This window comes from Xiphophorus hellerii, chromosome 10 (assembly GCF_003331165.1).
Source record: "Xiphophorus hellerii strain 12219 chromosome 10, Xiphophorus_hellerii-4.1, whole genome shotgun sequence".
Lineage (NCBI taxonomy): Eukaryota > Metazoa > Chordata > Actinopteri > Cyprinodontiformes > Poeciliidae > Xiphophorus > Xiphophorus hellerii.
Window position 1 is genome coordinate 16,262,666 of NC_045681.1, and position 26,611 is coordinate 16,289,276.

The 26,611-nt window shown below is 38.9% G+C and overlaps 3 protein-coding genes across 3 annotated transcripts; all 3 read right to left on the reverse strand.

Moving 5' to 3' along the window:
- Positions 1-224: 224 nt before the first annotated feature.
- On the reverse strand, positions 225-4,670 carry LOC116727342 (gastrula zinc finger protein XlCGF57.1-like). Its single transcript, XM_032574724.1, has 2 exons — positions 3,983-4,670; positions 225-2,279 (listed from the first exon to the last, which is right to left on the reverse strand). The coding sequence occupies exons 1-2, from the start codon at positions 4,044-4,046 to the stop codon at positions 829-831; spliced, it is 1,515 nt and encodes a 504-aa protein (XP_032430615.1). The 5' UTR covers positions 4,047-4,670; the 3' UTR covers positions 225-828.
- A 122-nt stretch (positions 4,671-4,792) lies between these two features.
- LOC116727341 (gastrula zinc finger protein XlCGF57.1-like) lies at positions 4,793-7,891 on the reverse strand. Its single transcript, XM_032574723.1, has 3 exons — positions 7,738-7,891; positions 7,559-7,658; positions 4,793-6,686 (listed from the first exon to the last, which is right to left on the reverse strand). The coding sequence occupies exons 2-3, from the start codon at positions 7,620-7,622 to the stop codon at positions 5,116-5,118; spliced, it is 1,635 nt and encodes a 544-aa protein (XP_032430614.1). The 5' UTR covers positions 7,623-7,658; positions 7,738-7,891; the 3' UTR covers positions 4,793-5,115.
- On the reverse strand, positions 7,677-26,025 carry LOC116727331 (glutamic acid-rich protein-like). Its single transcript, XM_032574703.1, has 3 exons — positions 25,231-26,025; positions 10,698-11,267; positions 7,677-7,681 (listed from the first exon to the last, which is right to left on the reverse strand). Exons 1-3 carry the CDS (start codon positions 25,292-25,294, stop codon positions 7,677-7,679), a joined length of 639 nt encoding a protein of 212 aa, XP_032430594.1. The 5' UTR covers positions 25,295-26,025.
- Positions 26,026-26,611: the final 586 nt, after the last annotated feature.

Consider the following 26,611-nt stretch of genomic DNA (forward strand, 5'->3'; position numbering starts at 1 on the left):
TTTTGGTCAGGCATCTGCACAACCACACACTACCATGTGTCTCACTGCTGCCATCTGCTGTAGTCAGTTGGTTAATACAACATTCAGATGTTTTTAAAGTGGAAGTTGAATATTTTAGTCAGTTATTTCAGGAAGGGTAACTCACTTACACCTTGACACAAGTATAAGTGAGTCAAGTGTAAATTAAGTGTAAATTCCTTACACTTTAAACTCCTTACACAGAGTGAAATATTTAGGCCATTTATTTCTTGTAATTGTGATGAGTTTACAGATCATGAAAATCCAAAATTCAGTGTCTCAGAAAATTGCAAAGTAGTTCAATTTTAAAGGTTCATGGTGTCTCACATGAATTACTGAATTAACTCCAAATACCCACTAAGGTTTTCTGACCCAGACTGTGGATTTACACAGTCTGGGTCAGAATGTGTAGTTCACTAATCCACAGTCTGGATTAGTGAACTACACATTCACAGGGAAGACTGCTGACTGGACTGGCGTTCAGAAAACAGACACTGAAACCGTCCACAAGGAGGGTAAACCTCAAAACGTCATTGCTGAAGAAGCTGGTTATTCACAGAGTGCTATGTCCAAGCATAGAAATAATTAAGCTTTATAGAAAATGGCCTCCATTTAGCGCAAGAAAAATAAACAAGACAAAATATGTTTGACATAAAATAAACTTTAAAAATTGGGGAGTTTATTTAATTCTTTTACATATTTTTGTTACATTTTGTCCTTCAGACGCTTTACAGAAACAATAAATTGATCACTTTTTTAATGGTAAGTTTTATAGTAAGTGTTTTCAAACTTATTTTCAGTGTGAAATCTCTATTTAAAGTGAATTCTTTTATTATGCATCTTTACACCTTCGGCTCGTGCAAACTTCTTTGAACAAAGATTGCAGCTAAATGGTTTCTCTCCGATGTGAATAACCATGTGTCGTTTTAGTTGATAATTTTCAAGAAATCTTTTTCCACATTCCTTACAAGAAAAGTTTTTGATTGTTTTTTTTGAAACCGGTCTCTTCTTTCCCGCATGGACCAGCATATGTCTTTGAAGGTGAGACTTCCGAGCAAACTTTTTATCACATTTATCACACGACAGGAGTTTCTCTCCAGTGTGAAGTCTAACATGCCAAACCAGACTTTGTTTCCGAGTAAAACTGGCACCACAGTACCCACAGACAAATGGTTTTACGTCAAAGTGGGTTATCATGTGGCCTTTTAGATCACTCTTAAGTCTGAAACATCTGCCACAGTCACTGCATGCAAATGGTTTTTCTCCAACATGGATTGTCATGTGGTTCTTCAGACCTCCATTTGAGGTAAACTTTCTATGACATAGCTCACACTGAAATGGTTTCGCTCCTGTATGGCTTGTCATGTGAATTTTAAGGGTATGCTTATGGCTAAATGTTTTGCCACATTTATCACAGGCAAAGGGTCTTTCTCCTGTGTGGAGTCTCCAGTGAGATTTAAAATGATCTTGAGAGTGAAAGCTTTTACCACAATCTTTACAAACAACTAAGTTTTCACCACTATGGATTCTCATATGACTTTTAAGACTATACGGTTTCTGAAATGTTTTACCACAATCATCACAGGAAAAGGATTCCCTTCCTGGTTCGAGTCCCATCTGTGCATCACCGTTTTGCTTCCCTCTAGAGCGTTTCTTCTCAACCGAACAGCTGGAAGACTTTTCTCCTGAATGACCTGCCATATGTTTCTGGAACATCTGCTTCCTCACAAACTGTTTACCACAGTCAGGGCAGCTGAAGGCCTTCTTGGCAGCTTTACGTCCCACTTTGCTGTTTACACCAGACTGACATGTTCTGGGTTCCCTCCAATCTTCATCACTGTCTTCATTTTCAGATCCAGAACCTGATATACTGTCATCTTCACCTTCATCACTGACTTCAGTCTCAGAAGAGGCTGATTGCCTGTCTTCAATATTTGGCTGTAAATTAGTATTTGGATCCGGCTCTCTGTCGGGTTCTGTTCCTCCACCGATCTCTCCATCAGATTCTGTTTTCATCTGTTCAGCTGAGCTGCTGGTTGAAGTTTCTGTCTCTCTGCTGTCTTCACTTTTGAAAAGATGAACTTCTGCCAACTGAGGTTTCTCTTCATCTTCTTTCTTCACAGTAAGCTGCTTTACCTCCTGACTGATCCACTGTTCATCCTCTTCCTTCCTCACCTGGGAACATGTGAAGTTCTGCTGGTCCAAACTGGAACTGCTCACATCAGGAACCTCTTCTTTAACCACCCAAGATTGCTGCTCTTCTGCAGGACACACATAGACATGTTGGTTAAATCTTACACCAAAGTCTGTTTATTGTGAATATAACTGTCTAATAGACACTTATTTGAAATGTATTGTGTACTCATAATTGCTGTATTAATAGATGCCAAAATATAAAAGGAAGTATAAGTGCCACTAAAATGATCTATGACTTGGGAAAAAAAACAATATTTGTCTCCAACAGTTAAGATATTGTGGTTCTAATTTGCTTGGTTCACATTTTGACTTTTGTATAAAATGCTTTTTTAAAATTTTGTCACAAAGGACTATTTTTTGTTGTACCGTTAGCACAAAGTTTGCGTTTACTAGGGATACACTACGGTACATGGTAGGGAACATAGAAACGATGGCCTTCAATAGAGCTTTGTAGCCTATCGCCTAAACGCCGTGAGGTTTGTTGATGATACAATGGCTGACATCAAAACAGAGCAAGGAGAAGCTGTGAGTACAAGGAAAGAGATCTTTAAAAATGCAGGTTCAAAAATGACCTAAAATAAAAGTTTTAACACATACAAATATATACATTCCACTCTATTAATAGGTGATTATTTTCATTTCTATTGTGAGCTTTAAATCATAAACTTATATTGTTACGGCCACCCATCAGAATAGATATTGAGATTGAATGTTATGCCATATAGCACATTATAGCACAAACAATGATGATGTAAACAGTGACATGCATGAATCACCAGAAAAGAACAACTTCAGCACAGAAATGAAAGATTGGGTTTATTCCGACCATTAAATAAACACCAAAGGACGTAACAGAGGTGGGTAGAGTAGCCAAGTAACAGTAGCACTACTTCAATATACTTTTACTCAAGCAAAAGTAAAAAGTAGCATTTCAAGAAATAATTCAAGAATAAAACGTTTTAGAAAAGGTTTTGGTGAAAAGGCTACTCAAGTACTGAGTAAATGATCAGAAAATCTGGTTTTATGCCTTACTGCTGTTTGCAGAAAGGAAGGTATGTTTTTATCAAAAAGAAATGTACTGTGTCAAATCTCCCGAGTCTCTCTGACGTGGAAAATCAGGAAGAAATTCAGAGAGATGTGGTGATAACTTGAAATGTTCCAGCTGGACAATTCCTGGAAACTCCCCTAAACGCAAGCCAAGAGATCTGCGTCAACCAAACAACGGACTGGACTATTTGAGAACTATACATAGACATGGCTGAGTATGAATACGCCGCGCCCTCTGAGATTTATTTGAATGTTTAAGTGTAAAACGGGAACATGTGAGGCTAAGAACCCTCCAAAGTTGGCCAGAATAAAGCAGACAGAAATGGATTTCCGGTGTTATGATTTGTTTTTGTTATTAGCCACTTTTCACTCCACAACACGCTTTTCTTGTGCCAAATCTCAGCTACAAAGTGGGAAAGATATAGTTTGTTCAAACCATCCCGTTTCCGAGAAATAATAATCGTTCGGATAAGTACATTGACTCAGGTTTACGGCTTACTGGTTGTCTCAAATCAAATACCGAAGGTATGAACAAACTCATCATTAGTTTTTCCTCAGTTTTCACTAACCCGCTTTCTGAAACGAGGCTCTGATAACATCTAGGCGTTTATATCTATAATTGGAACTCGGTGCATATTAGGAGCAGCAACTTGTTTACTTGATGCTTCCACTGGTTCTAATGATAAGAATTATTTCATAATGACAAGATGAAGTGATTTACCTTCGCTCTTTTTCTCCACAGAGTCATCGAAGCTGGATTGTTCTCCAGATCTGCAGCTTTCCATCGTAATTTTGGTCCAAACACGCCCCCGATGTTCTGACTTTAATGGAAAATAGGGTTCCGCTGTGAATCGAAAAGCTCACACTCCGGTAGATTTAGATAGTTATGGACCCTAGATGGATTTAGGTCAGGCGTCTGAACAACCACAAGCTGCCATGTGTCTCACTGCTGCCATCTGCTGGAGTCAGTTGGTTAATTCAACATTCAGACGAGGCTGGATTGAAAACGGATGTACAGGAACATCTAAAAAAGCGGAATTTCTTTAAAAAGTTCAATGTTTTAGTCAGTTATTTCAGGAAGAGAAACTCACTTATATAGAGTCCTTACAGAGAGACAAATATTTCAACCATTTGTTTCTTGTAGTTGTGATGAGCTTACAGATCACGAAAACCCAAAATTCAGTGTTTCAGAAAATTAGAAAATTGCAAAGTAATTCAATATTAAAATTTCTGGTGTCCCACATGAATTAACTCCAAATAAAACCCACTAAGGTTTTTTGAGCCTCTAAGTGGTCTCTCAGTCTGGATTAGTGAACTGCACATTCACGGGGAAGACTGCTGACTGGACAGGTGTTCAGAAAACAGACACTGAAACCGTCCACAAGGAGGGTAAACCTCAAAACGTCATTGCTGAAGAAGCTGGTTATTCACAGACTGCTATGTCCAAGCATAGAAATAATTAAGCTTTATGGAAAATGGCCTCCATTTAGCGCAAGAAAAATAAACAAGACAAAATACGTTTGACATAAAATAAACTTTAAAAATTGGGGAGTTTATTTAATTCTAATGCACATTTTTGTCACATTTTGTCCTTCAGACACTTTATAGAAACAATAAATTGATCACTTTCTGCATTTATTAAAAAATAGCAAGAATACACACAAGACCAAATTAAACTTAAAGTCTACTACTGTCTGTTTTGGGCAGAAATATGGACCCCTACCGTGAGCCTCTGAAATAATTTTGTTCATCCTCTGGCCTTCCACTCGTGCAAACTTCTTCAGACAAAGGTCACATATAAATGTTTTCTCTCCCGTGTGAATAACCTTGGAATTTTTTTGGATACCGCCTTCTTCACCATTCTTTACAAGCAAAGTTCCCCTTTCCAGTCACCACTTTCTCCTCTTTCGCATGAACCCGCATATGTCTTAGAAGATAATAGTTCCGGGCAAACTTTTTATCACATTTATCACATGACAGAAGATTCTCCCCAGTGTGGAATCTAACATGCCGCAGCATACTTCTTTTGTGAGTAAATTTGGCACCACAATAAGCACAGCTAAATGGTTTCTCTCCTGTGTGAATCACCACGTGGCTTTTTACATGTGCCTCCTGGAGAAACCTCTTCCCACATTCCTCACAAGAAAAGTTCCCCCTTCCAGTCACCGGTTTTTCCTGTTTCAGATGAACTCGCATATGTCGTAGAAGGTAATACTTCCCGACAAACTTTTTATCACATTTATCACATGACAATAGGTCCTTCCCAGTGTGGAGTCTAACATGCTGGAGAAGGCTTCTTTTGTGAGAAAAACTAGCGCCACAATAACCACAGCCGAACGATTTTACATCTAAGTGGGTTGTCATGTGGCCTTTTAGATCACTCTTAAGTCTGAAGCATCTGCCACAGTCGCTACACGCAAATGGTTTTACTCCTTTATGGATGGTCATGTGGGTCTTCAGACCTCCATTTGAGACTAACTTTTTATCACACAATTCACACTGAAATGGTTTCCCTCCTGTGTGGCATGTCATGTGATTTTTAAGGGTATACTTATGGCAAAATTTTTTGCCACATTTATCACAGGCAAAAGGTTTTTCTCCAGTGTGCAGACTCCGGTGAGATTTAAAATTATCCCGGGAGTGAAAGATTTTACCACAATCTTTGCAAACAACTGATTTTGCACCACAATGGGTTCTGATATGACATTTAAGAGCAGCTAGTTTTTTAAAGGTTTTACCACAATTGTCACAAGAAAAGAATTTCCTTCCTGGTTCGAGTCTCGTCTGTGAATCCCCATTCCGCTTCCTTTTAGAATGTTTCTTCTCAACCGAACAGCTGGAAGACTTTTCTCCTGAATGACCTGCCATATGTTTCTGGAACATCTGCTTCCTCACAAACTCTTTACCACAGTCAGGGCAGCTGAAGGCCTTCTTGGCAGCTTTACGTCCCACTTTGCTGTTTACACCAGACTGACATGTTCTGGGTTCCCTCCAATCTTCATCACTGTCTTCATTTTCAGATCCAGAACCTGATATATTGTCATCTTCACCCTCATCACTGACTTCAGTCTCAGAAGAAGCTGAATACTTTTCTTCAATGTTTGGCTGTAAATTAGTACTTGGATCCGGCTCTCTGTCGGGTTCTGTTCCTCCACTGATCTCTCCATCAGATTCTGTTTTCATCTGTTCAGCTGAACTGCTAGTTGGAGTTTCTGTCTGTCTGCTGTCTTCACTTTTGATGTGATGAACTTCTGGCAACTGAGGTTCCTCTTCTTCTTTCTTCACAGTAACCTGCTCTACCTCCTGACTGATCCACTGTTCCTCTTCCTCATTCTTCACTTGAGAACATGTGAGGTTCTGCTGGTCCAAACTGGAGCTGCTCACATTAGGAACCTCTTCTTTAACCACCCACAGTTGCTGATTTCCTGCAGGAAACATGTGAAATAAATGCATCCTGTATTATACATGCATGAAGGATATAATGAAAACAGCACTATCAAAGATGCAATAAATTTATAGTAGGTGTGTGAACGATCTAATGATCTGACTGTTGATGGCAGCGATCCACACTGCTAGCAGAAACAGAGGGCCCCAAAACCAGCCCCACAGAGGCTTGGGTTGGCCCTATATATTGTCACAACCTATTAACAGTTTCAACAAATATGTAAAAGAATATATATGTAAAGTCCATACTGTGATTTTATATTTCAGTTTTTACTGACATATAACTGCATAGTATATGCATATACTATGCAGTCTAATGGAATAACAAGCTTACACTGTGATCTTTTCAGGAAGCCTAATTCTTTGCGTCCAGTGAGCTTCCATCATTTTATGGTAGCAATTAAAACTCCTAAATAAGCACAAGTGGGAAAACAGTGCATGGTGGCTGGCTGATATCTGTCAACCTATTAGTGAGCATGGCACATTAAGTTTAAAAAAACATTGATTTTCTCTGCGAATTAAAAAACACAAAACTGTGTAAGAAAAAAAAATCCGCACAGGATCAGCTTCTTTTTTGTTTGACCAGGAGCAGTAGATTAAAATTAAAGTAAGCCTTGACGTGACTACACAGACAAATCGATCAGAGGTGGAGCGAAGACTGCTCGATACCTGCCTCTCTGGCTGCAGTGCGCGCGCCTCACACAGGGCAACGAGACCTGTTCTGCCCCAGTTCACATCTATGCGTTTATGTCTACAGTAGGAACTCAGCTGTCTACAGCTCTTTCCCTTTTTCTTCATTTTTCCATAGGTTCTCATGATAACTATTTCAAAATGATCAGATTAAGTGTTTTACCTTCACTTTCTTCCTTCGCAGAATCAACAAAGCTGGATTGTTCTCCAAATCTGCAGCTTTCCATCGTAACCGTGGTCCTCTTGCGCCCCTAATGTTCTGGCTTTAAAGGAAAATAAGGTTACACTGTAAATCGAAAAGCTCACACATACGAAATCCGGCAGATTCAAATTGTTATGGACCTCGGATGGATTTTGGTCAGGCATCTGTACAGCCACACACAGCCATCTGTCTCACTGCTGCCATCTGCTGGAGCCAGTTAGCTCCTACAACATTCAAATGTTCAAAAAAGAAATAAATCAAACTGAAAATGGAGGGATACATATTAATAGGTATCGAATAAAAATAATATATGTTGAAGTTAAATATATTAATCAGTTATTTCAGAAATAACTTTCCACACAAAATGAAATATATCACCCCTTTATTTTTGTATTTGTGATGATTACTTCTTACAGATCAGGAAAACCTCAAATTCAGTGTCAGTCGTAACTGGAAATATATTGTACACTCAAGAAATAAGGTTACAGAGAATTGTGTTGGACCTCTTTAACCAAACAGTGACCAGCACCCGATGCCGTCATTGTTTTCTGGAGGATAATAATGATGTGCTGTGGAAAAACTAAGACAAGTCTTAATGTTCTTTTTTGTTCAGCAGTGGTTGTCAATTTGGAACCCAATGGTAATTTCTGCCTGCGACAGACTGGCGACCTGTTCAGGGTGACCCCGCCTCTCACCCGGAACGTTAGCTGGAGATAGGCACCAGCAGCCTTCCCAACCCCACTAGGGACAAGAGTGTTAGAAAATGGATGGATGGATGGTCATTTCTGCCAGTCTCTTTCTGTTGCTGGAGGCATGACCTGTGACTTTAACTGAGTCAAGTGAAGCCTGCAGGTCTTTAGATGTTGTTATGGGGTCTTTTGTGACCTCTTGGATGAGTTGTTGTTGCACTCGGGGTAATTTTGGTCAGTCGTCCTGGGAAGGTTCCCCACTGTCCCATGTTTTCACAATTTGTGGATAAAGGCAATCCCTGTGGTTTGATCGAGGTCCCAAAGCTTTATAATTAGAAAACACTGAAATGTGACATAAAAGCAAATCAGGAAGGGGGCAGTCAAAACCAAAATATTAACATTAATCCTAATTAAAAGGAAACAAAATCAGGGTTTCCCCCAGAAAACTTGCTAAGCTTGGTGGTCGGGGCAGTCCACCGGTGGTCTATCATGTTTTTGTATTAAAAGATGTTAAGTAGACAGGAAATGTAAAAGTGTTTCTGGGTAATTATATGTTACTGGAAAACATTGCCAGTGAAACGCTGTTCAAACCCACAACTAGTCTTAAAAACAACAAATCAAAAAATACAGTTAAAATGAATATCAATTATTTGCACTTCTGTTTAATCCAAATTAAGTCAGCAGCTCCATAAGGTTCCCCAGCGCTTCAGGGGCCCCATACATGCTAATATTTTAACACAGACCAGAGAAATAAAAATGTAACATTTGTTAATGGTTTCAGTATATATAAATTAAAAGATTTTAAATTGTTTAACACTTATATGTAAGATTTTAAGAAGTTGGCAAGTTTACTTTGTAAAAGTTCAAAGAACAATACTCATAGTTTTTTGGGGTTTTTTCTCCGAAGAGTTTTTGCGGCACTAGTGGCTCGTATTTTTTTTGACAGTAGGCAGACAGGAAGGAGGGTGAGGAGAGGGGGAAAGACATGCGGCAAAGGTCGTCGGGACCGGGAGTCGAACCCGCGACGTCAACGTCGAGGACTAAGGCCTCCAAACGTGGGGCATGCTAACCCCCTGCGCCACCACAGCACGGCCCAACAATATTCATAGTTAAATTGTTTTGTTACCATAGCAACAATCTAATGCTGTGAATTTAATCTTTGAGTTTGTGCTCTGTTTGTTCACAAATCCAAATGAGTAAACTGCGATGATAACTTATTGCTTTTTAGGTAGGATATTAAACTACTCCCCCTCTCCCAGATTTCAGTAAATCTAACACAGAAGCTGTTAGAGGGGCTCATGTTTTTAGCAGCAAGAGGGCCGCTTTACCCCCCCGATGGGGCTAGTAAAGCATGGCGGGCCGCCAGGCCTACAATACACTGGGGGAAACCTGAAAATGTAAGCTGCTGAGGCATTGTAGTAGAAAATCTTCCCAAATGAACTGAAATCTCTATTCACTGTGTTTTCTCCGTTTGTGATTCTTCAGATTCTCAGCTCTAGTAAACGTCTTCAAACAAATATTGCATCTAAATTGATCCTTTCCCATGTGAATAACCATATGTCTTTCAACATGACGCTTCTGGACAAACATTCTTCCACATTCTTCACAAGCAAAGCAACCCTTTCCAGACCACACATTCTCCACTTTTGCATGAAATTGCATATGTTTCAGAAGGTCAGACTTTCGAGCAAACTTTTTATCACATTTATCACATGGCAGCAGATTCTCCCCAGTGTGGTGTCTAACATGCAGGCGCAGACTTGCTTTGCGAGTAAATCTGCCACCACAATACCCACAAATGAATGGTTTTAGATCCAAGTGGGTTACCATGTGGCTTTTTAGTTCACCTGCAACTCTGTAGCATTTGCCGCAGTCGCTGCATGCAAATGGTTTTTCTCCCTTATGGATGGTCATGTGAATTTTAAGGGATGTCTTCCGGCTAAACCTTTTATCACACTGATCACAGGCAAATGGTTTTTCTTCACTGTGGCATACCATGTGACTTTGAAGAGAAAACTTCTGTCTAAATGTTTTGCCACATTTATCACAGGCAAATGGTTTTTCTTCACTGTGGCATACCATGTGACTTTTAAGGATATGCTTATGGCTAAACCTTTTGCCACATTTATCACAGGCAAAAGGTTTTTCTCCAGTGTGGAGTCTCCAGTGATTTTTTAATTCATCCTGGGAGCGAAAACCTTTACCACAGTCTTTACAAACAACTAATTTTTTACCATGATGGATTCTCCTGTGAGATTTAAGAGCAGCTTGCCTCTGAAATATTTTACCACAATCGTCACAAGAAAAGGATTTCCTTCCTGGTTCGAGTCTCGTCTGTGAATCCCCATTCCGCTTCCCTCTAGAGTGATTCTGCTCAACCGAACAGCTGGAAGACTTTTCTCCTGAATGACCTGCCATATGTTTCTGGAACATCTGCTTCCTCACAAACTGTTTACCACAGTCAGGGCAGCTAAAGGCCTTCTTGGCAGCTTTACGTCCCACTTTGCTGTTTACACCAGACTGACGTCTTCTGGGTTCCCTCCAATCTTCATCACTGTCTTCATTTTCAGATCCAGAACCTGATATATTTTTATCTTCACTCTCTTCACTGACTTCAGTCTCAGAAGAGGCTGAATGCCTTTCTTCAATATTTGGCTGTAAATTAGTATTTGGATCCGGTTCTCTGTCGGGTTCTGTTCCTCCACCGATCTCTCCATCAGATTCTGTTTTCATCTGTTCAGCCGAGCTGCTGGTTGAAGCTTCTGTCTCTCTGCTGTCTTCACTTTTTAAGAGATGAACTTCTGACAATTGAGGTTTCTCTTCGTCTTCAATCTTCACAGTAAGCTGCTCTTCCTCCTGACTGATCCACTGTTCCTCTTCTTCTTTCTTCACCTGGTAACATGTGAGGTTCTGCTGGTCCAAACTGGAACCGCTCACATCAGGAACCTCTTCTTTAACCACCACCAGCAGCTGCTGCTCTTCTGTAGGAAACACATGAACATAGGCCTGTCACAATAACAAATTTTTGTTATTAATTTGTCCCAGAAGTTATTGTGATAAATGATAATGTTGTTTGAGACCCTTTTCAGGTGACATAATGGTAATGGCATAATAACACAAGACCACATTAATAAACTTTAAATTCTCTAGAATATTTAACACTGGAACTTAATGACATGTTAAATACTCAAACAACAAATAAAATGGATTATGAAGTTTTAATTTATCATGTGATTATTTATTGCAACAGGCCTACATGGACATCTTGGCTAAATTTTACACCAAAGAGTGTCTATTGTGACTCTGCTTCCCAGATCCACATGATTTGTTGTTCATGAAGAGAGGAATAAACACAGCTAAGAAGTTGGTAAAAAATAATAATAATTAGCTCCCATGTTATGGAGAAGGAGCAGATTATTTGAGAGTGCTGAAATAGTTGGTTCTCTCCCGGTAACTTTGTCAAATAAGTAGCAAATGTTTACAAATTGTCAGTGATGGTTGTGTGTGATAGTATGATTGATCCACCTATGTCTGAAGATGATGGAGTAAACAAACGTTACAAGGTGTGAGCTTCAGGGTGAAATACTGTGTTCCTCTTCGATGTTTCTGCAAGCCTTTAATTTAATTCTTGTAGAAGAGAGAAACTATGTTCAAACATCTCTGAATAATAGAGTTATATTTAAGACATTTAACGCAAATGCTAGGACTTATTATTTTAGACCAATAAACGATATTAATAATGAAAAAAAAGGAAGTAGAAATATCTTTCATCCAGTAAACTGTTACAATAGAAAGGGATTTTCCAGCCTATAATCTTATGTTCTCAGGAAGTCTAATTTTTCTTGTCCTAATATCAGCCAGCTTCCATCCTCTTATATGGGCAATTAAAAATTCTAAACACACACAATGTGTTGGAAAACAGAGTTTGGTGGCTGACTTTTATTTGTCAGGCTGAAGTGGTCACTCTGCAGGCAGGGCATGCGTTTCTGGGCGTAACACCACCTCTGGTTGCAGTGCGCGCTCCCGACACAGGGTCAGCAGATTATCACAGGGGAACAGAATTTCACACAAGACCTCTTTCTGTGGTTTTACCATCTCCTGTTCATTTTTAGGCAAGGTTTAAGACTTTTGGCGATGTCTGAGTGTTTGTATCTATAGTTTTAGCTCTCAATATACATCTTTGGCGCAGGATTACCCTAATAAACTTGTTCCTCTTTGCCTCGTGCTTCGATCGATTCTAATGATCACAATCATTTCATGATCATCAAATTAAGTGACTTACCTTCACTCTCTTCCTTCACGGAGTCAACGACGCTGCGTTGTTCTCCAGATGAGCAACTTTCCATCGTAATCTTCATGCTAATGTTCTGGCTTTACTGGAGAACACACCGTGAGTCGAAAAGCTTACAATCCGGTAGATTCAAATTGTTCTTCATGTGGATGGCAAGAATACTTAAATTGGACCTTACCGCCACCTACTGGTGTGGAGTGTGGTTCTTCATGGTAAAATGTACACATAAAAACAAAAAGTTATATGTAATCAAATTCCAATAGTCGATGTTGGTTTCTTTAACAAGCAAATTATGAAAAAGACAAGTTCTTCTTTAGTATTACTATTACACTAAACGTTTTATTTTTTCAAACTGTGTCTTTATAAATCTTTATGACAGTCTAATATAACATGTTCTATGGTTTCTTCCATTCCACATATATTTCATTCCCTGTGTTATGCTTTTATATTTTAAAAATATAGTATTAAATCCTGTATATTCAAGTCTTAATCTTATTAACCTTTTATCCTTTGTATTTCTTCTCACAGTTCTCATTTCACCTATACTGCCTTTTGGATTTTATAAAATCTTTTTGTTTTCATCCCACCTTATTTCCAATTATTTCATTGGATTTTGTTTAATGACACGTTTTCCCTCTGATTTCCTTGTTTTTACTCTGAAGCTGCAGATGGTATTTTGACTTTCCTTCTTTGTGTCTTATCTGCACTTTCATTTCATTTTACTCAAATGTGCTTGTAAACACACACGTGCTCTAAATACATTAATGTTAGATCATTAGTATTTATCTCCTTTCAAAATCTATGATTAATCTATTACTAATAATCTTTCCATAAATTTGGATATACTTGATGTTAGAGCAATTAGTATGTAGTTTTCCGGTTTTGTGTTGTGATTCACATTATGGACCACAGAAGGATTTTGATCAGGCATCTTCACAGCCACACGCTGCCTTGTGTCTCACTGCTGCCATCTGATGGACATAATAGGATCCTACAACATTCTGATATTAAACGGGACTGGACTGAAAACGGAGATATACATATGTACAGTTAAATCTAAAAAATAAAATAAAAAAATACCTTGACAAAGTTGAATTTTTTTCCTGTCTTTTCAAAAAGTGAAACTTTTATTATCTAGATTCCTAGATTCAGTGAACTACACAATCAAGACTTCTGACTGAACAGATGTTCAGAAAAGCAAACACTGAAACCATCCATAAGAAGGGTAAACCACAAAAAGAGACTGCTAACGAAGCTGTGATTTCTCATGTGTATGACCTCAGTTCTTTTTTTCAATAAATGAGCCTAGAGGCCTAAGATGCTCTACTGTTACTATCAGTGAAAATATCAACTCCTCTGGTATCCACTATCATATCATGGCAGCCAGACGCTTTACTGACCATGGCCTCTATTTAGTACAAGAAATAGAGGTCTTGACACTTTTTTATATGTCAAAAGAAGTTTGACATAAAATAAATGTAAAAAATAAGGCAGTTCATTTACATTTTTTAAAATATTTTGTGCTTCATACACCTTACTGAAAGAATTAATTCATTATTTCTGTACTTGTTAAAAATAGTAGTAGTACATAATATAAATAAAGAAAATAAACTTAAAATCCACATCATGACTCACCTTCAGAGTTGCTGAAATAATTTTATCACAGGGCAGAGGCTCCCCATTATTTGCTAATACCAGACACTGCTCTACTTACGATGAAGCAAAGACATCATGTCAAACTCAAAATGTTCAAGCTAATCCTGATCAAAGGGAAGCAAAATAATTTGTACTGCTGTGGCATTTGTACAGAAAGTCTTTCCAAATGAATTCTCTGTATGAAATCTCTGTTTACCGTGAATCCTCAGTTTGTGATTCCTCAGATTTTCCGCCCGTGTAAACAACTTCAAACATAGATCGCAACTAAACGGTTTCTCTCCTGTGTGCATAAGCATGTGACTTTTTAAATACCGCTTCTGGACAAACCTTCTTCCACATTCCTCACAAGCAAAGTTTCCCTTCCCGGTCACCACTTTCTCCTCTTTCTGATGAATCTGCATATGTTTTAAAAGACAACTCTTAAGGACAAACTTTTTATCACATGACAACTGATTCTCCCCAATATGGATTTTAACATGCAGGAGCAAACTTTGTTTCCAAGTAAAACTAGCGCCGCAATCCCCACAGACAAACGGTTTTACATTTGAGTGGGTTATCATGTGGCTTTTTAGAACATCCTTAAGTCTGAAACATCTGCCACAGTCGCTGCATGCAAATGGTTTTTCTTCTTTTATTCGCTATACCGTATATTGAATAAAAAATAGAATATCTTGAAGTTAAATATATTAGTCATTTATTTCAGGAAGGAAACTCAAATATTACAGACATTCGCATATTACATAAAGATGAAAAACACCACACCTTCTTTTTTTGTATTTGTGATGATTATGGCATACAGCTCAGGAAAAAATCAAATTCAGTGTCAGTCGCCAATTAAAATATATTGTACAGTCACATAATAAGAAGGTTACAGAGGATTGTGTTGCACTTCTTCTTTAACCAAATAGTAACCCGTATCAAATGCTCTGGGCGAGAGGCAGGGTTCAGGTCGCCTGGACAGGTCGCCAGTCTGTCACAGGGCAATACAGAGACAGACAGGACCAACAACCATGCACACACACACACTCACACCTAGGGAGAATTTAGAGAGACCAATTAACCTGACAGTCATGCTTTTGGACTGTGGGAGGAAGCCGGAGTATCCGGAGAGAACCCACCATGCACAGGGATAACATGCAAACTCCGTGCAGAAAGACCCCGGGAGGGAATCCAACCCAGGACCTTCTTGCTACAAGGCAACAGTGGTACAATATGTAACTTTTATAAGCTATATATACAGTCCAGATCAAAAGTTTGGACACACCTCCTAATTCAATAGGGTTTTCTTTGTTTTCATGACTATTTATAAGGCAAGAAATCCCACTTATTAACCTGACAGGGCACACCTATGAAGTGAAAACCATTTCAGGTGACTACCTCTTGAAGCTCATCAAGAAAATGCAGAGTGTGTGCAAAGCAGTAATCACAGCAAAAGGTTGCTACTTTGAAGAAACTAGAATATAAGGGGTATTTTCAGTTGTTTTACACTTTTTTGTTTAGTGCATATTTCCACATGTGTTATTCATAGTTTTGATGCCTTCAGTGTGAATCTACAATGTCAATAGTCATGAAAATAAAGGAAACTCGTTGAATTAGAAGGTGTGTCCAAACTTTTGGTCTGTACTGTATATATATTTATATATTACATAGTTGTTAGTAAAAGGAAACAAAATGTAAGCTGCTGTGGTATTTTCACAGAACATCTTTTCAAACGAACTGAAATCTCTAATCATTGTGAATGTTCAGTTTGTGTTTCTTCAGATTCTCAGATCTAGTAAACGTCTTCAAACAAATATTGCATCTAAATCGTTTCTTTCCGGTGTGAATAACCATATGTCTTTCAACATGACGCTTCCGGACAAACCGTCTTCCACATTCTTCACAAGCAAATTTCCCCTTTCCAGACACCACATTCTTCTCTTTTGCATGAAATTGCATATGTTTCAGAAGGTCAGACTTTCGAGCAAACTTTTTATCACATTTATCACATGGCAGCAGATTCTCCCCGGTGTGGCGTCTAACATGCAGGCACAGACTTGCTTTACGAGTAAATCTGACACCACAATACCCACAAATGAATGGTTTTACATCTAAGTGGGTTGTCATGTGGCATTTTAGATCACTCTTAAGTCTGAAGCATCTGCCACAGTCAATACATGCAAATGGTTTTTCTCCCTTATGGATGGTCATGTGAATTTTAAGGTATATCTTCCGGCTAAACTTTAGATCACATTTATCACAGGCAAATGGTTTTTCTTTACTGTGGCAAACCATGTGACTTTGAAGGAGAAGCTTATAGCTAAACCTTTTGCCACATTTATCACAGGCAAAAGGTCTTTCTCCTGTGTGGAGTGTCAGGTGATTTTTAAGTTGAAACTGAGAGCGAAAGCTTTTACCACACTCTTTACAAACAACTAATTTTTTACTACGATGGATTTTCATATGAGATTTAAGAGCAGTTAGTTTCTGAAAGATTTTACCACAATCGTCACAAGAAAAGGATTTCCTTCCCATCTGTGCATCACTGTTTTGCTTCCCTCTAGAGTGATTCTTCTCAACTGAACAGCTGGAAGACTTTTCTCCTGAATGACCTGCCATATGTTTCTGGAACATCTGCTTCCTCACAAACTGTTTACCACAGTCAGGGCAGCTGAAGGCCTTCTTGGCAGCTTTACGTCCCACTTTGCTGTTTACACCAGACTGACGTGTTCTGGGTTCCCTCCAATCTTCATTTTCAGATCCAGAATCTGATATATTGTCATCTTCACTCTCATCACTGTCTTCATTTTCAGATCCAGAATCTGATATATTGTCATCTTCACTCTCATCACTGTCTTCATTTTCAGATCCAGAACCTGATATATTGTCATCTTCACTCTCATCACTGTCTTCATTTTCAGATCCAGGACCTGATAGATTTTTCTCTTCCTTCTCATCACTGACTTCAGTCTCAGAAGATGCTGAATGTCTTTCTTCAATATTTGTGAGTAAATTAGGATTTGGATTCGGTTCTCTGTTAGGTTCTGTTCCTCCACTTATCTCTCCATTAGATTCTGTTTTCATCTGTTCAGCTGAGCTGCTAGTCAGAGTTTCTGTCTGTCTGCTGTCTTCACTTTTGATGTGATGAACTTCTGCCAACTGAGGTTTCTCGTCAACTTCATTTTTCTCAGAATGACTGATCCACTGTTCCTCCTCTTCCTTCTTCACCTGGGAACATGTGAGGTTCTGCTGGTCCAAACTGGAACTGCTCATTTCAGGAACCTCTTCTTTAACCACCAGCTGCTGCTCTTCTGTAGGAAACACATGAACATAGGCCTGTCAGGATGACAAAGTTTGCTTGACGATAAATTGTCCCGGTAGTTATTGTGATCAATCATAATATTGATGTTTGAGACCATTTTCAGGTGATATAATGGTAATGGCATAATAATGCAAGACCACATTAGTAAACTTTAAACTGGAACTGGACAACATGTTAAATACTCAAACAACAAATAAAATGAATTATGAAGTTTTAATTTATCATGTGATTAATTATTTATTATGGCAACATGTCTACATGGACATATTGGCTATATTTTACACTAAGGACCGTTTATTGTGAGGATTATAAGTGAAGTGTTGTTGAAGAGTGAACTGTTTCCCATCAGTTTAGCAGCCAAATCCCTTCTCCTGCACACTTTCCCTTTAGAAGGCCTAATGATATCTTTACATACCTTGGAATTCAAATTACACATAAAATTGAAGGTCTTTTTAAGGCAAACTTTTCTGAGCATTGGTCCTTGCTTGGCTTGTCTTTGGTAGCCGGCTTTAACTGCATCATAAATAATGCTCTTCCAGTTTTTTTATATTTATTTCAATGTGTTCCAATCTTCCTTACTAATTCCTTTTTTACCCCTCCAGGGGGTCTTTTGTGGGCTCTAGTGTCCCTTATATGAAAGTAGGCTGACAGGAAAGGAGGGAAGACATGCGGCAAATATAGTCAGGTCCGGGAGTTGAACCCGAGACAGCCGCGTCGAGGACTCAGGGCCTCCAAACATGGGTCACGCTATCCCCTACGCCACGTCCCTAATGCCTTCTTTAAGCAGTTAGATGGTCTTATTTCTAGTGATGGGTCCGGCAACACTGATACGTCGGCGCATGCGTCAAGCCCATAGACCACAGGTGTCAAACTCCAGTCCTCGAGGGCCGCTGTCCTGCGGTTTTTAGATGTGCCACAAGTACAAAACACTGGAATGAAATTGTTTAATTACCTCCTCCTTGTGTAGATCAGTTCTCCAGAGCCTTAATGACCTAATTATTCTATTCAGGTGTGGTGCAGCAGAGGCACATCTAAAAGTTGCAGGACACCGGCCCTTGAGGACTGGAGTTCGACACCCCTGCCATAGACAAAACCCCATGTCGGTGCACGTATTGCTTTCAGCAAATCACGTGACCGATACAGGAACTGTTTCGGTTCCTGTACCGGAACCGAAACAGCGTGCCAAACTGTTTTTATAAGGAAGCAAATCTGTCAATGGGATGCATTTGCCAAAAGAATTCTTGATCTTTTACGGTACAGCGTCAACTATGGAGCAGCCTCAAGGCAAAGGAATTTCAGGAACTACTACTGGGCTTCCAATATTAGAGTGTGTTGTTGCCCAGTAGACAGGCCCACCCCTTCCTCCTACACTGGGCTGACCAATGACCAGCTCTCCATCTAATGGGTCTGGAGAACCCCTAAACTCCTTGAGTCTTACTTTATGTTAGGATTTGATGGGATAATCAGATAAAAGTGTGTGATGGACCGAGTTAAAAACAGGAGGAGTCACAGGACATATTAGAAAAATAGGGTTTTTTATTTTAACCCAAAGATTATAAATAACAAAAGATAAACTGAGCTCATAAAAGAGGTCAAAGAAACAAAACTGAACTCAGGCAAAAAATGTAAACAAACTGGCTGTACAAACAAACATAACTGACCTAACAAAGAAATGACACACAGGGGTTTATATACTGGCTGATCAGACCAATTAAGACACAATAGGGGTAACTAAACAGAATACAACTACAAATAACACAAAACAAATAACAGTACAGCTAAGTTTGGCTAAACTAAAGACCCAAAACTGAAAATCAAAAATATTAAACTTTAAATACTAATATTTACTTAAATACAAAACTTATCTAAAGAAAGAAACTACAAATCCCCCTGCCAGCAGGAACTAGTGGTTCAGTCCAATCAGCATGTAAGCCTGCTGAGCCCTGGCCCCCATCCTCTGTCTGGTAACTCCAAGGCAGGTAAGAACCGGTGGGAAAACAAACAGAATTAATCTTAAGCAAACAAAATTAATTTTAAGTTGATATAAATACATATGTTAACTAAATGTGCGCGCTAACAAATAGAACAAATGCATTCAAATCAACTAATAAATGTTTTTATTGAAACTAAAGTGTTGTGTTTGTATGGAAAATAAACTGTGCATAAAAAGAGTTACCGACAGAGTGTGGCCATGGATTTGGCCATCACAAAGTGCCACACCCTTTTTCAGTTAGTGAAGCATCAGCTGAGTAGCCCTGCAGCTGCCTAACTCCAAAAACCGCACCTGTTGACGGCAACTGTCTCTCTAGTTAACAACGAGCACTTGTTCTAGACTAGAATATTTTTAGTAGCTCAACATAAGCTCCAAGAGTATTGTTTGTAACCAACTAAGGAAACTTTTGAAACCTCCAATTTTCTAGAACCACGTAACACAAACATTTACAACCATCAGAAGAACTCTACTCAGAAAATGACTCGGTGAATTTAATTGTCCACAACTCATCTTAGAATTTTAATGCATCTTTATTAAGCAAGCTTTCGGGCAGGTAACAGGTAACAACATTAAGTAACATATCAAATTTAATAATGAATGATTTCAGATTCAAAATAAAACTTAAAATCAAATGTACTCCATCTACTACCTTTTCCTATTCTGAGTTGCTCACCACTGAACGAGGCTTTGGAGAGCAATTCAACTCATGGCCAAAGAGCATGTAGCCTTTCTAAATTGATCAACACCTCAGTGACTCACTTCTCCTTTTCTGTTATAGTTTTCACAACAAGTTTCTAAAGCCTGGTTTAATTGTGGAGCCTGCCTTCCTCATGGATGGTTAGTTACGGAGACAAATTTTGTAAAACGTGTGTCTCTTATGACCCTACTATATTCACCAAATTCAATCTTCCATCATTGCACATACAAAAAATAAAATAGTTAGAACTTCTCTTAAGAACCGAATACAATTCTATCATCATTTTGCCCTACAGGCTTTGTGTCCTCATGCCCCTATTGCAGCAAATCATATTTTTATGCTCCCTTGTGGACAAAACCTTTACAACTTGGTTTAATCTTGGCATACATACCTTTAAGGACTTATTCATTGATAATGTCACTGCCACTTTTGCACATGTTCGTTACTCTAGCAATAGTCAGCCCCGCCCACTCCTCACAACTCCTCTGAGCTGACTACTGACCAGTTCTCTGTCTAACAGGTCCGGAATATCTGTAAGACCTGGGTCTTACCCTACAGGAGGTCTATGAGAGACAATCTGTTTAAACTGGTGGCGAGAGAGGCTCGTCTAGCTCTAACTACCTTCGATCCAGAAGTTACGACCCTCTACAGTTAAGGAACAGTCAACTGAGTAGCCCTCACAGCTGCGTAGTCCCAATAACCACTTCTGTTAACGGTAGCCCTCTCTCTTAAATAACCTGAACTTGGAAACGGCTAGATTAGATTTAGTGACGTAGATTCAAGTCCCAGGGTCGTTATTTTTACTCTCACTAAAGGAAAGTCCGAAGCCACCACATTACTGGAATCATGTTCACTGATTTTACTTTATTTGGAGAAACTAAAATAATCAATGACTCAATTAATTTCAATGTCCACCAACCTCTATAAAGTTTTATAAAGATATATTTATTAAGCAAGCTTTAGCAGGGGTAAGTAACATACAGATTAATTATTAAAGATTACCATATTAAATCAAAATAATAAAATCAACATAACCCAAACATATTATCCTAACTTCCTTCCCTGACCTGTGTCACTAATAAACTGAGAGAGGCTTTTGGGGAGCAGTTCGACTCATACCCAGATGGCAGTTAATCTTGGCAACAGAAGTCTTTAATTCCTTGGTTCAGAATCTTTGTCTTTGTGTGGAAAAATCCTCTTTAGAATAGAAGCAAAGCAGAATTGGTCCTTGTCCTTCGAACATCCAATTCTTCATCCCTCCCAGGATCTTTGTCTTTTCTCCAAGTCTGTTGCGGTTGGTTTGAGATCGTTGGGTTGAGGCAGTCGGCGGTAGAATCAGGAGCCAGGGCTGGGGTCTGATGGATCTTGTCCCTTCTTGGCGGCGCGAAGTCTCAATTTCCCCGTGGCTCCAGGGTGCGGTCCTCTGCTGATGTTTCCTCTGCGTCCTCTAGTTGAGTCGTCTTGGCACCGGGGACTAAGAACGCTCTCTTCCTCTTTCTGCTGTCTTTTATACTATCTCAGCCCCAGGGACGTGCGGTGAGGTTCATAGCTGGTGAGGCACTGACTTAATCATATTCATATTTACAAATATAGACCCCCTGCATGTTATTGTATATGTAAGGAAATTACGCGCATGTGGACGACGCTGGAGGGCAAAAACACTATTTCCGTTCACTCAATCAAACTTGGACATGCAGATATTATTCATTTCGTGCTGTGCTGCGCAGCGAAGGGAAAAACCGTTAAAGTACAACTCAAAACCACGTCTTTGTCGCTCTCTGTATCAGCGCAGCTACGCGCAGACTCGTTGCCATAGCAACTGACAACAACGCCACAATAAAAAACACTCAAATATTTCCCACGCAAAAAGCAGAACATTCAGTCTGTTGCAGTGGTATGGTTTTAGTATTATTTTGCGATTATTATTTAATTGCTGTGTAAGAGGAGAAAACTATAAATATATCGCTGCACTTGACTTTACTGTATGGCTAGCTCCATGGCTAGCTCGCTTACAGTATCTTACTCTGCAGTTGTGGAGTCACAATGTCTGGGATCATGAGCGCCCCCTGCCATGAGGCAAGAGAACTGCCTGCCTCACCTCGAATCTGTTCTCTGCCGTTTCTGATCGCTCCTCAGCACATGAAACACGTTACACACACAATTGGTGACAAAAAAACACTGTACATTATATACATAAGCTAAATTATGGAAAATCAGTTCATACATTAAATGTTTTTTAGCCATTTTATTGGCGACGTACAGACAGGAGGAGCATGCTCTCATAGAATGGCAGCCAGTGCAGTTAGCGAGAAGTTGCGCAATCCCAGGTGAGGCTCAGCTCGCTGCTGCCTCACCAGCTGAGCTTCCGAGCATTTGAATGGGAAAATGCAGAAATTCAGCGATTTTGAAGAAAAAATAATCTGAATTTTTTTAAGTTAAATGAAAAATAGGTATAATACAAACCACCGGGTGAAAATAGCAATATAAATAATTTTATCATTATTATTTTTCCATGATTACAGGTGAGGCAGAGCCTCACCTGCCTCCCCTGACCGCACGTCACTGCTCAGCCCATGGTTGTGTATGGGGGGGATGGCGTACGTGACTTCTCGCATGTTCGATGAGTCGGTGGAAAGTCCCAACCTTTCCCAACCGTCAGCCCTTGCATGACTCACAGCGCTAACCTCATTTGAACTTCCCCTTTTCTGCAAGGCCATCTGTTTGTACTTCCTTGCAAGTCCCTTGAGTCTTAGGCCATCTGTTCTGCTCGCCCATTACGACACAGCATGAGAATAGGGCCTCACCCATCACTTTAATTCCATCTGTTTAGATCATTACATTTCTGTTTCTGTTAATTCATTCTAAATCAGTTTAACACAATCATTATATCCAATCATCATATCATATCCTCTACATTCATCATAACGTTGAGTCAACACATGTAAATCGACACATCCCTATAATTCATTATTACTTATCATTCATGGCTGTAAATCTCATACATAATTATCAACCATAATCATCATGTTTTTATCAGCCTTACAGATTAAAATACACAAATATATGTCAGAAAATCATTCAGTGTTTATATGTGAACATATATATTCATTTATAATTATACTTAAATCAACTCATAGATTACTTATTTCCCTCAGGCCTTTATGCTCTGTTTTCTGCGTGTACCTGGAAAGATCTCACAACCCCATGCCAGTTTTCACGACACACAACTATTAGATAGATTTTCTCTTCCATCCCATAATTTTTTTTTAGATATCTACAAATTTGCAGCTTCTCTCGCAGTAATTTCCCCACGTTTCCCCGTCTTAATTCTTCAAACATACCTCTTCTAATAATCATTTGAGTTTCACTCTATTCACCATTTATTCATCATGTTATTCATTTCTTGATCTGCTTTTCATTATGTCAACTCTTTGTATAATCATCAATAAATCAAAATACAAGAATGCTTATTTTATAATCATTAATAAATCAAAATACAAGAATACTTATTTTATAATCATTAATAAATAAGAATACAAGAATGCTTATTTATAATCATTAATAAATCAAAATGCAAGAATACTTATTTTATAATCATTAATAAATCAAAATACAAGAATAATTATTTTATAATCATTAATAAATCAAAATGCAAGAATAATTATTTTATAATCATTAATAAATCAAAATGCAAGATTACTTATGTCTCTCAGGCTTTTATGATCTGTTTTCTGCGTTTACCTGGAAAAATCTCACCCATGAATGCCGGTTTTCACAACACAACCCTGATCAGGACATATATCCTAATTTCAGTGGCGGCTGGCCAGTAGGGGGCGCTTGGGCGCCGCCCCCTTTAAATTGTTTAGATAATAAATGATTTCTATTCTGAACTGCAAAATACTTAGAAATGTATTTATTCATACTGTGTGTCCAATAGACATGTTAGAATTTATTAAAATAGTAAATACATAATTCTAATTTCTCACATTGTGCACACTTCCTATGTGCAGGGCGCCGTCCTAATGAGAGTGTATGTAGGCGCATCAACTTTAGGCAAGCAGGTGATCTGAGGCTGACTTTTAATTGGTTGTTTAAGGTTTTCCACAGGGCGCAGCGCTCTGCGTCCCGGACACACCCATTTTGTTGTGTCATTACTGGTAGAGCGTCAGTACTGGCTAATTTTTTTTAAAACATTGTGTGATTGGACAATCCCCGATTCGACTCATTAGCGCAGCTGCAGTTCGTTAGGTCGATTCACGTTTACGTTTGCATTAAGCAATGCATTTTACTGCTTTCCGTGTTTGCTATTTCAAAGTTCTGGCACGGAGGCAATGTGGACAACAACTGGAGTAAGAGACTTAAAACATCTTTCAGAAAAATGCAAACGGCACGAAAACAGCCGCAGCCACCTAGACGATGCAATGAAGCTAAGTTTTTGGGGGAAACTTAGCATAGCTGAAAGGTGCTTTTCAACTCTGAAAAGAATCAAGACTTTTCTGAGAAACTCAATGACTCAGGACAGGCTGAATGCATTGGCCATGTTGTCAATGGAGAAAAGACTAGTCACAGAGATGACTGACTTTAACAAGAATGTAATTGAGAAATTTGCAGGGAAGAAGGAAAGGAGGGCAAAATTCATGTTCAAATAGTGCTATTTTTTAAGATTTGTTTTGTTTGTTTTTCATTTGTTTGTTTGTGTGCGCCCCCCTCAGTTTTTTTAGCACCAGCCGCTACTGCCTAATTTATTGAATAAGACTGTATGGCATTCACATTTAAGTTTTAGCTTTATTTTTAGCACTAAAAAAAACAAAAGGCCTTCTAGTAACTGTGGAAGCGCCCCGCCCGTCTTTCCCCCGTTCCTCTTCGTCTCCACCAACTTGCAACACAAAGTTACACCCTTGTCTTTGGCGCACGATCACCCTAATAAACTATTTCCTGTTTGCTTCGTGCTTCGATCGATTCTAAAGATCATATCTATTTCATAGTGATCAAATGAAGTGTTTTACCTTCACTCTCTTCCTTCACAGAGTCAACGAAGCTGCGTTGTTCTCCAGATCTGCAACTTTCCATCGTAATCTTGGTCCTAATGTTGTGGCTGTAATGGAAATGTAGGGTTAGAATAGTGATGTGCTGCTCCGACACAGTTTCGAGCCAAATGAAGCAGAAGTATCGTGCAGTGTTTTGATCGCCGTGTCAAAAATGACGTGTCCCTTCCTAAACGAGGGCTCTCTCGTTCTGGTGTATGGAGCTGCTTTTGACGTCATGCACTGCTTCGCAGGAATCCGCCAAAGGGCGGGTCTTTAAAAAAAAAAAAGGGCGGGTCTTGCAATTATTCTCAAGATTTTAAAATGATACTGAATATACACGCAAACTGTGAGTTTTTGGAAAGGTGGACGTGTTTTTGTATAAATTAGAAATAGCGAGCTACAGTTAGTTAGAGAGAGTCTGAACTTCAGATCCTGAAGTTGAGTGGTTGTGTGCATGGATTCAAGTCCGAGAGAGTACTTGAGATAGTTTAGACAGTTAGGTTGAGTGATTGTGTGTGATTTTGAGTGTATTTGAAAAATTATGTGAGATTCTGAGTTTAGAGTGGTTCTGGATGCTCTACCATTTAAAGCGGGTCTTCTCTAAAGCTGGAGAAGTAGTGAGCCAGAAGAGGAGCAGACTGAAGCCAACAAACAGTGGAAATTCTTCTTGCTTTCCTTATAAATTTTTTAAAATGTTTCTCATAGCCTCTTCTTACATGAATCACTATCATGACATCATAGGATAAAGTTACAAGTTCTCAAATAGTACTAAAATGAAAAGAATACTTCATGGAATAATAATGATATTTACAGTTGAACAAAGCCTCTCCTTTCTAAAACCACGATTAATCAATTATTAATAATTTTTCTATTAAATTACACATATTTGATGTTAAAGCAATTAGCATGTAGTTTTCCGGTTTTGTGTTGTGATTCACAACACATCCATAGAAGATCCATAGGAAGATGTCGTCCATTTCTATGAACCACAGAAAGATTTTGATCAGGCATCTTCACGGGCACAGGCTGTCTTGTGTCTCACTGCTGCCATCTGATGGACTTACTGAGAACCTACAACATTCAGATTTTCTTAACCTTCCTATTATGTTGCGTGTCAAATTGACCCGTTTTAAAGTAAAAAATATATATATTTTCTGTTCTCCACCCACACTGAGTGGACACTCAGCAGAAGTGGGGGAAACATAAATACTCTCTGCATGACTCATTTGTCTTGATTTTAATCAGCGGGTCAATTTGATCCAAAACAATGTATACGTGTCTCAAGTTCATTATAAACACCACCCCTTGAAAAAGAAATTAAAAATGTAATATAAACAAAATCTACAAAAAGTCAATTTCA

Bases quoted from the DNA above. Each gene is read 5' to 3' on its own strand.
- LOC116727342 (XM_032574724.1), bottom strand. From the start codon at position 4,046: ATGGAAAGCTGCAGATCTGGAGAACAATCCAGCTTCGATGACTCTGTG. The intron at 2,280-3,982 runs GTAAATCACTTC...TGTGTCCTGCAG, and splicing joins TGTGGAGAAAAAGAGCGAAG to AAGAGCAGCAATCTTGGGTG.
- LOC116727341 (XM_032574723.1), bottom strand. From the start codon at position 7,622: ATGGAAAGCTGCAGATTTGGAGAACAATCCAGCTTTGTTGATTCTGCG. The intron at 6,687-7,558 runs GTAAAACACTTA...TGTTTCCTGCAG, and splicing joins TGCGAAGGAAGAAAGTGAAG to GAAATCAGCAACTGTGGGTG.
- LOC116727331 (XM_032574703.1), bottom strand. From the start codon at position 25,294: ATGGAAAGTTGCAGATCTGGAGAACAACGCAGCTTCGTTGACTCTGTG. The intron at 11,268-25,230 runs GTAAAACACTTC...TGTTTCCTACAG, and splicing joins TGTGAAGGAAGAGAGTGAAG to AAGAGCAGCAGCTGCTGGTG.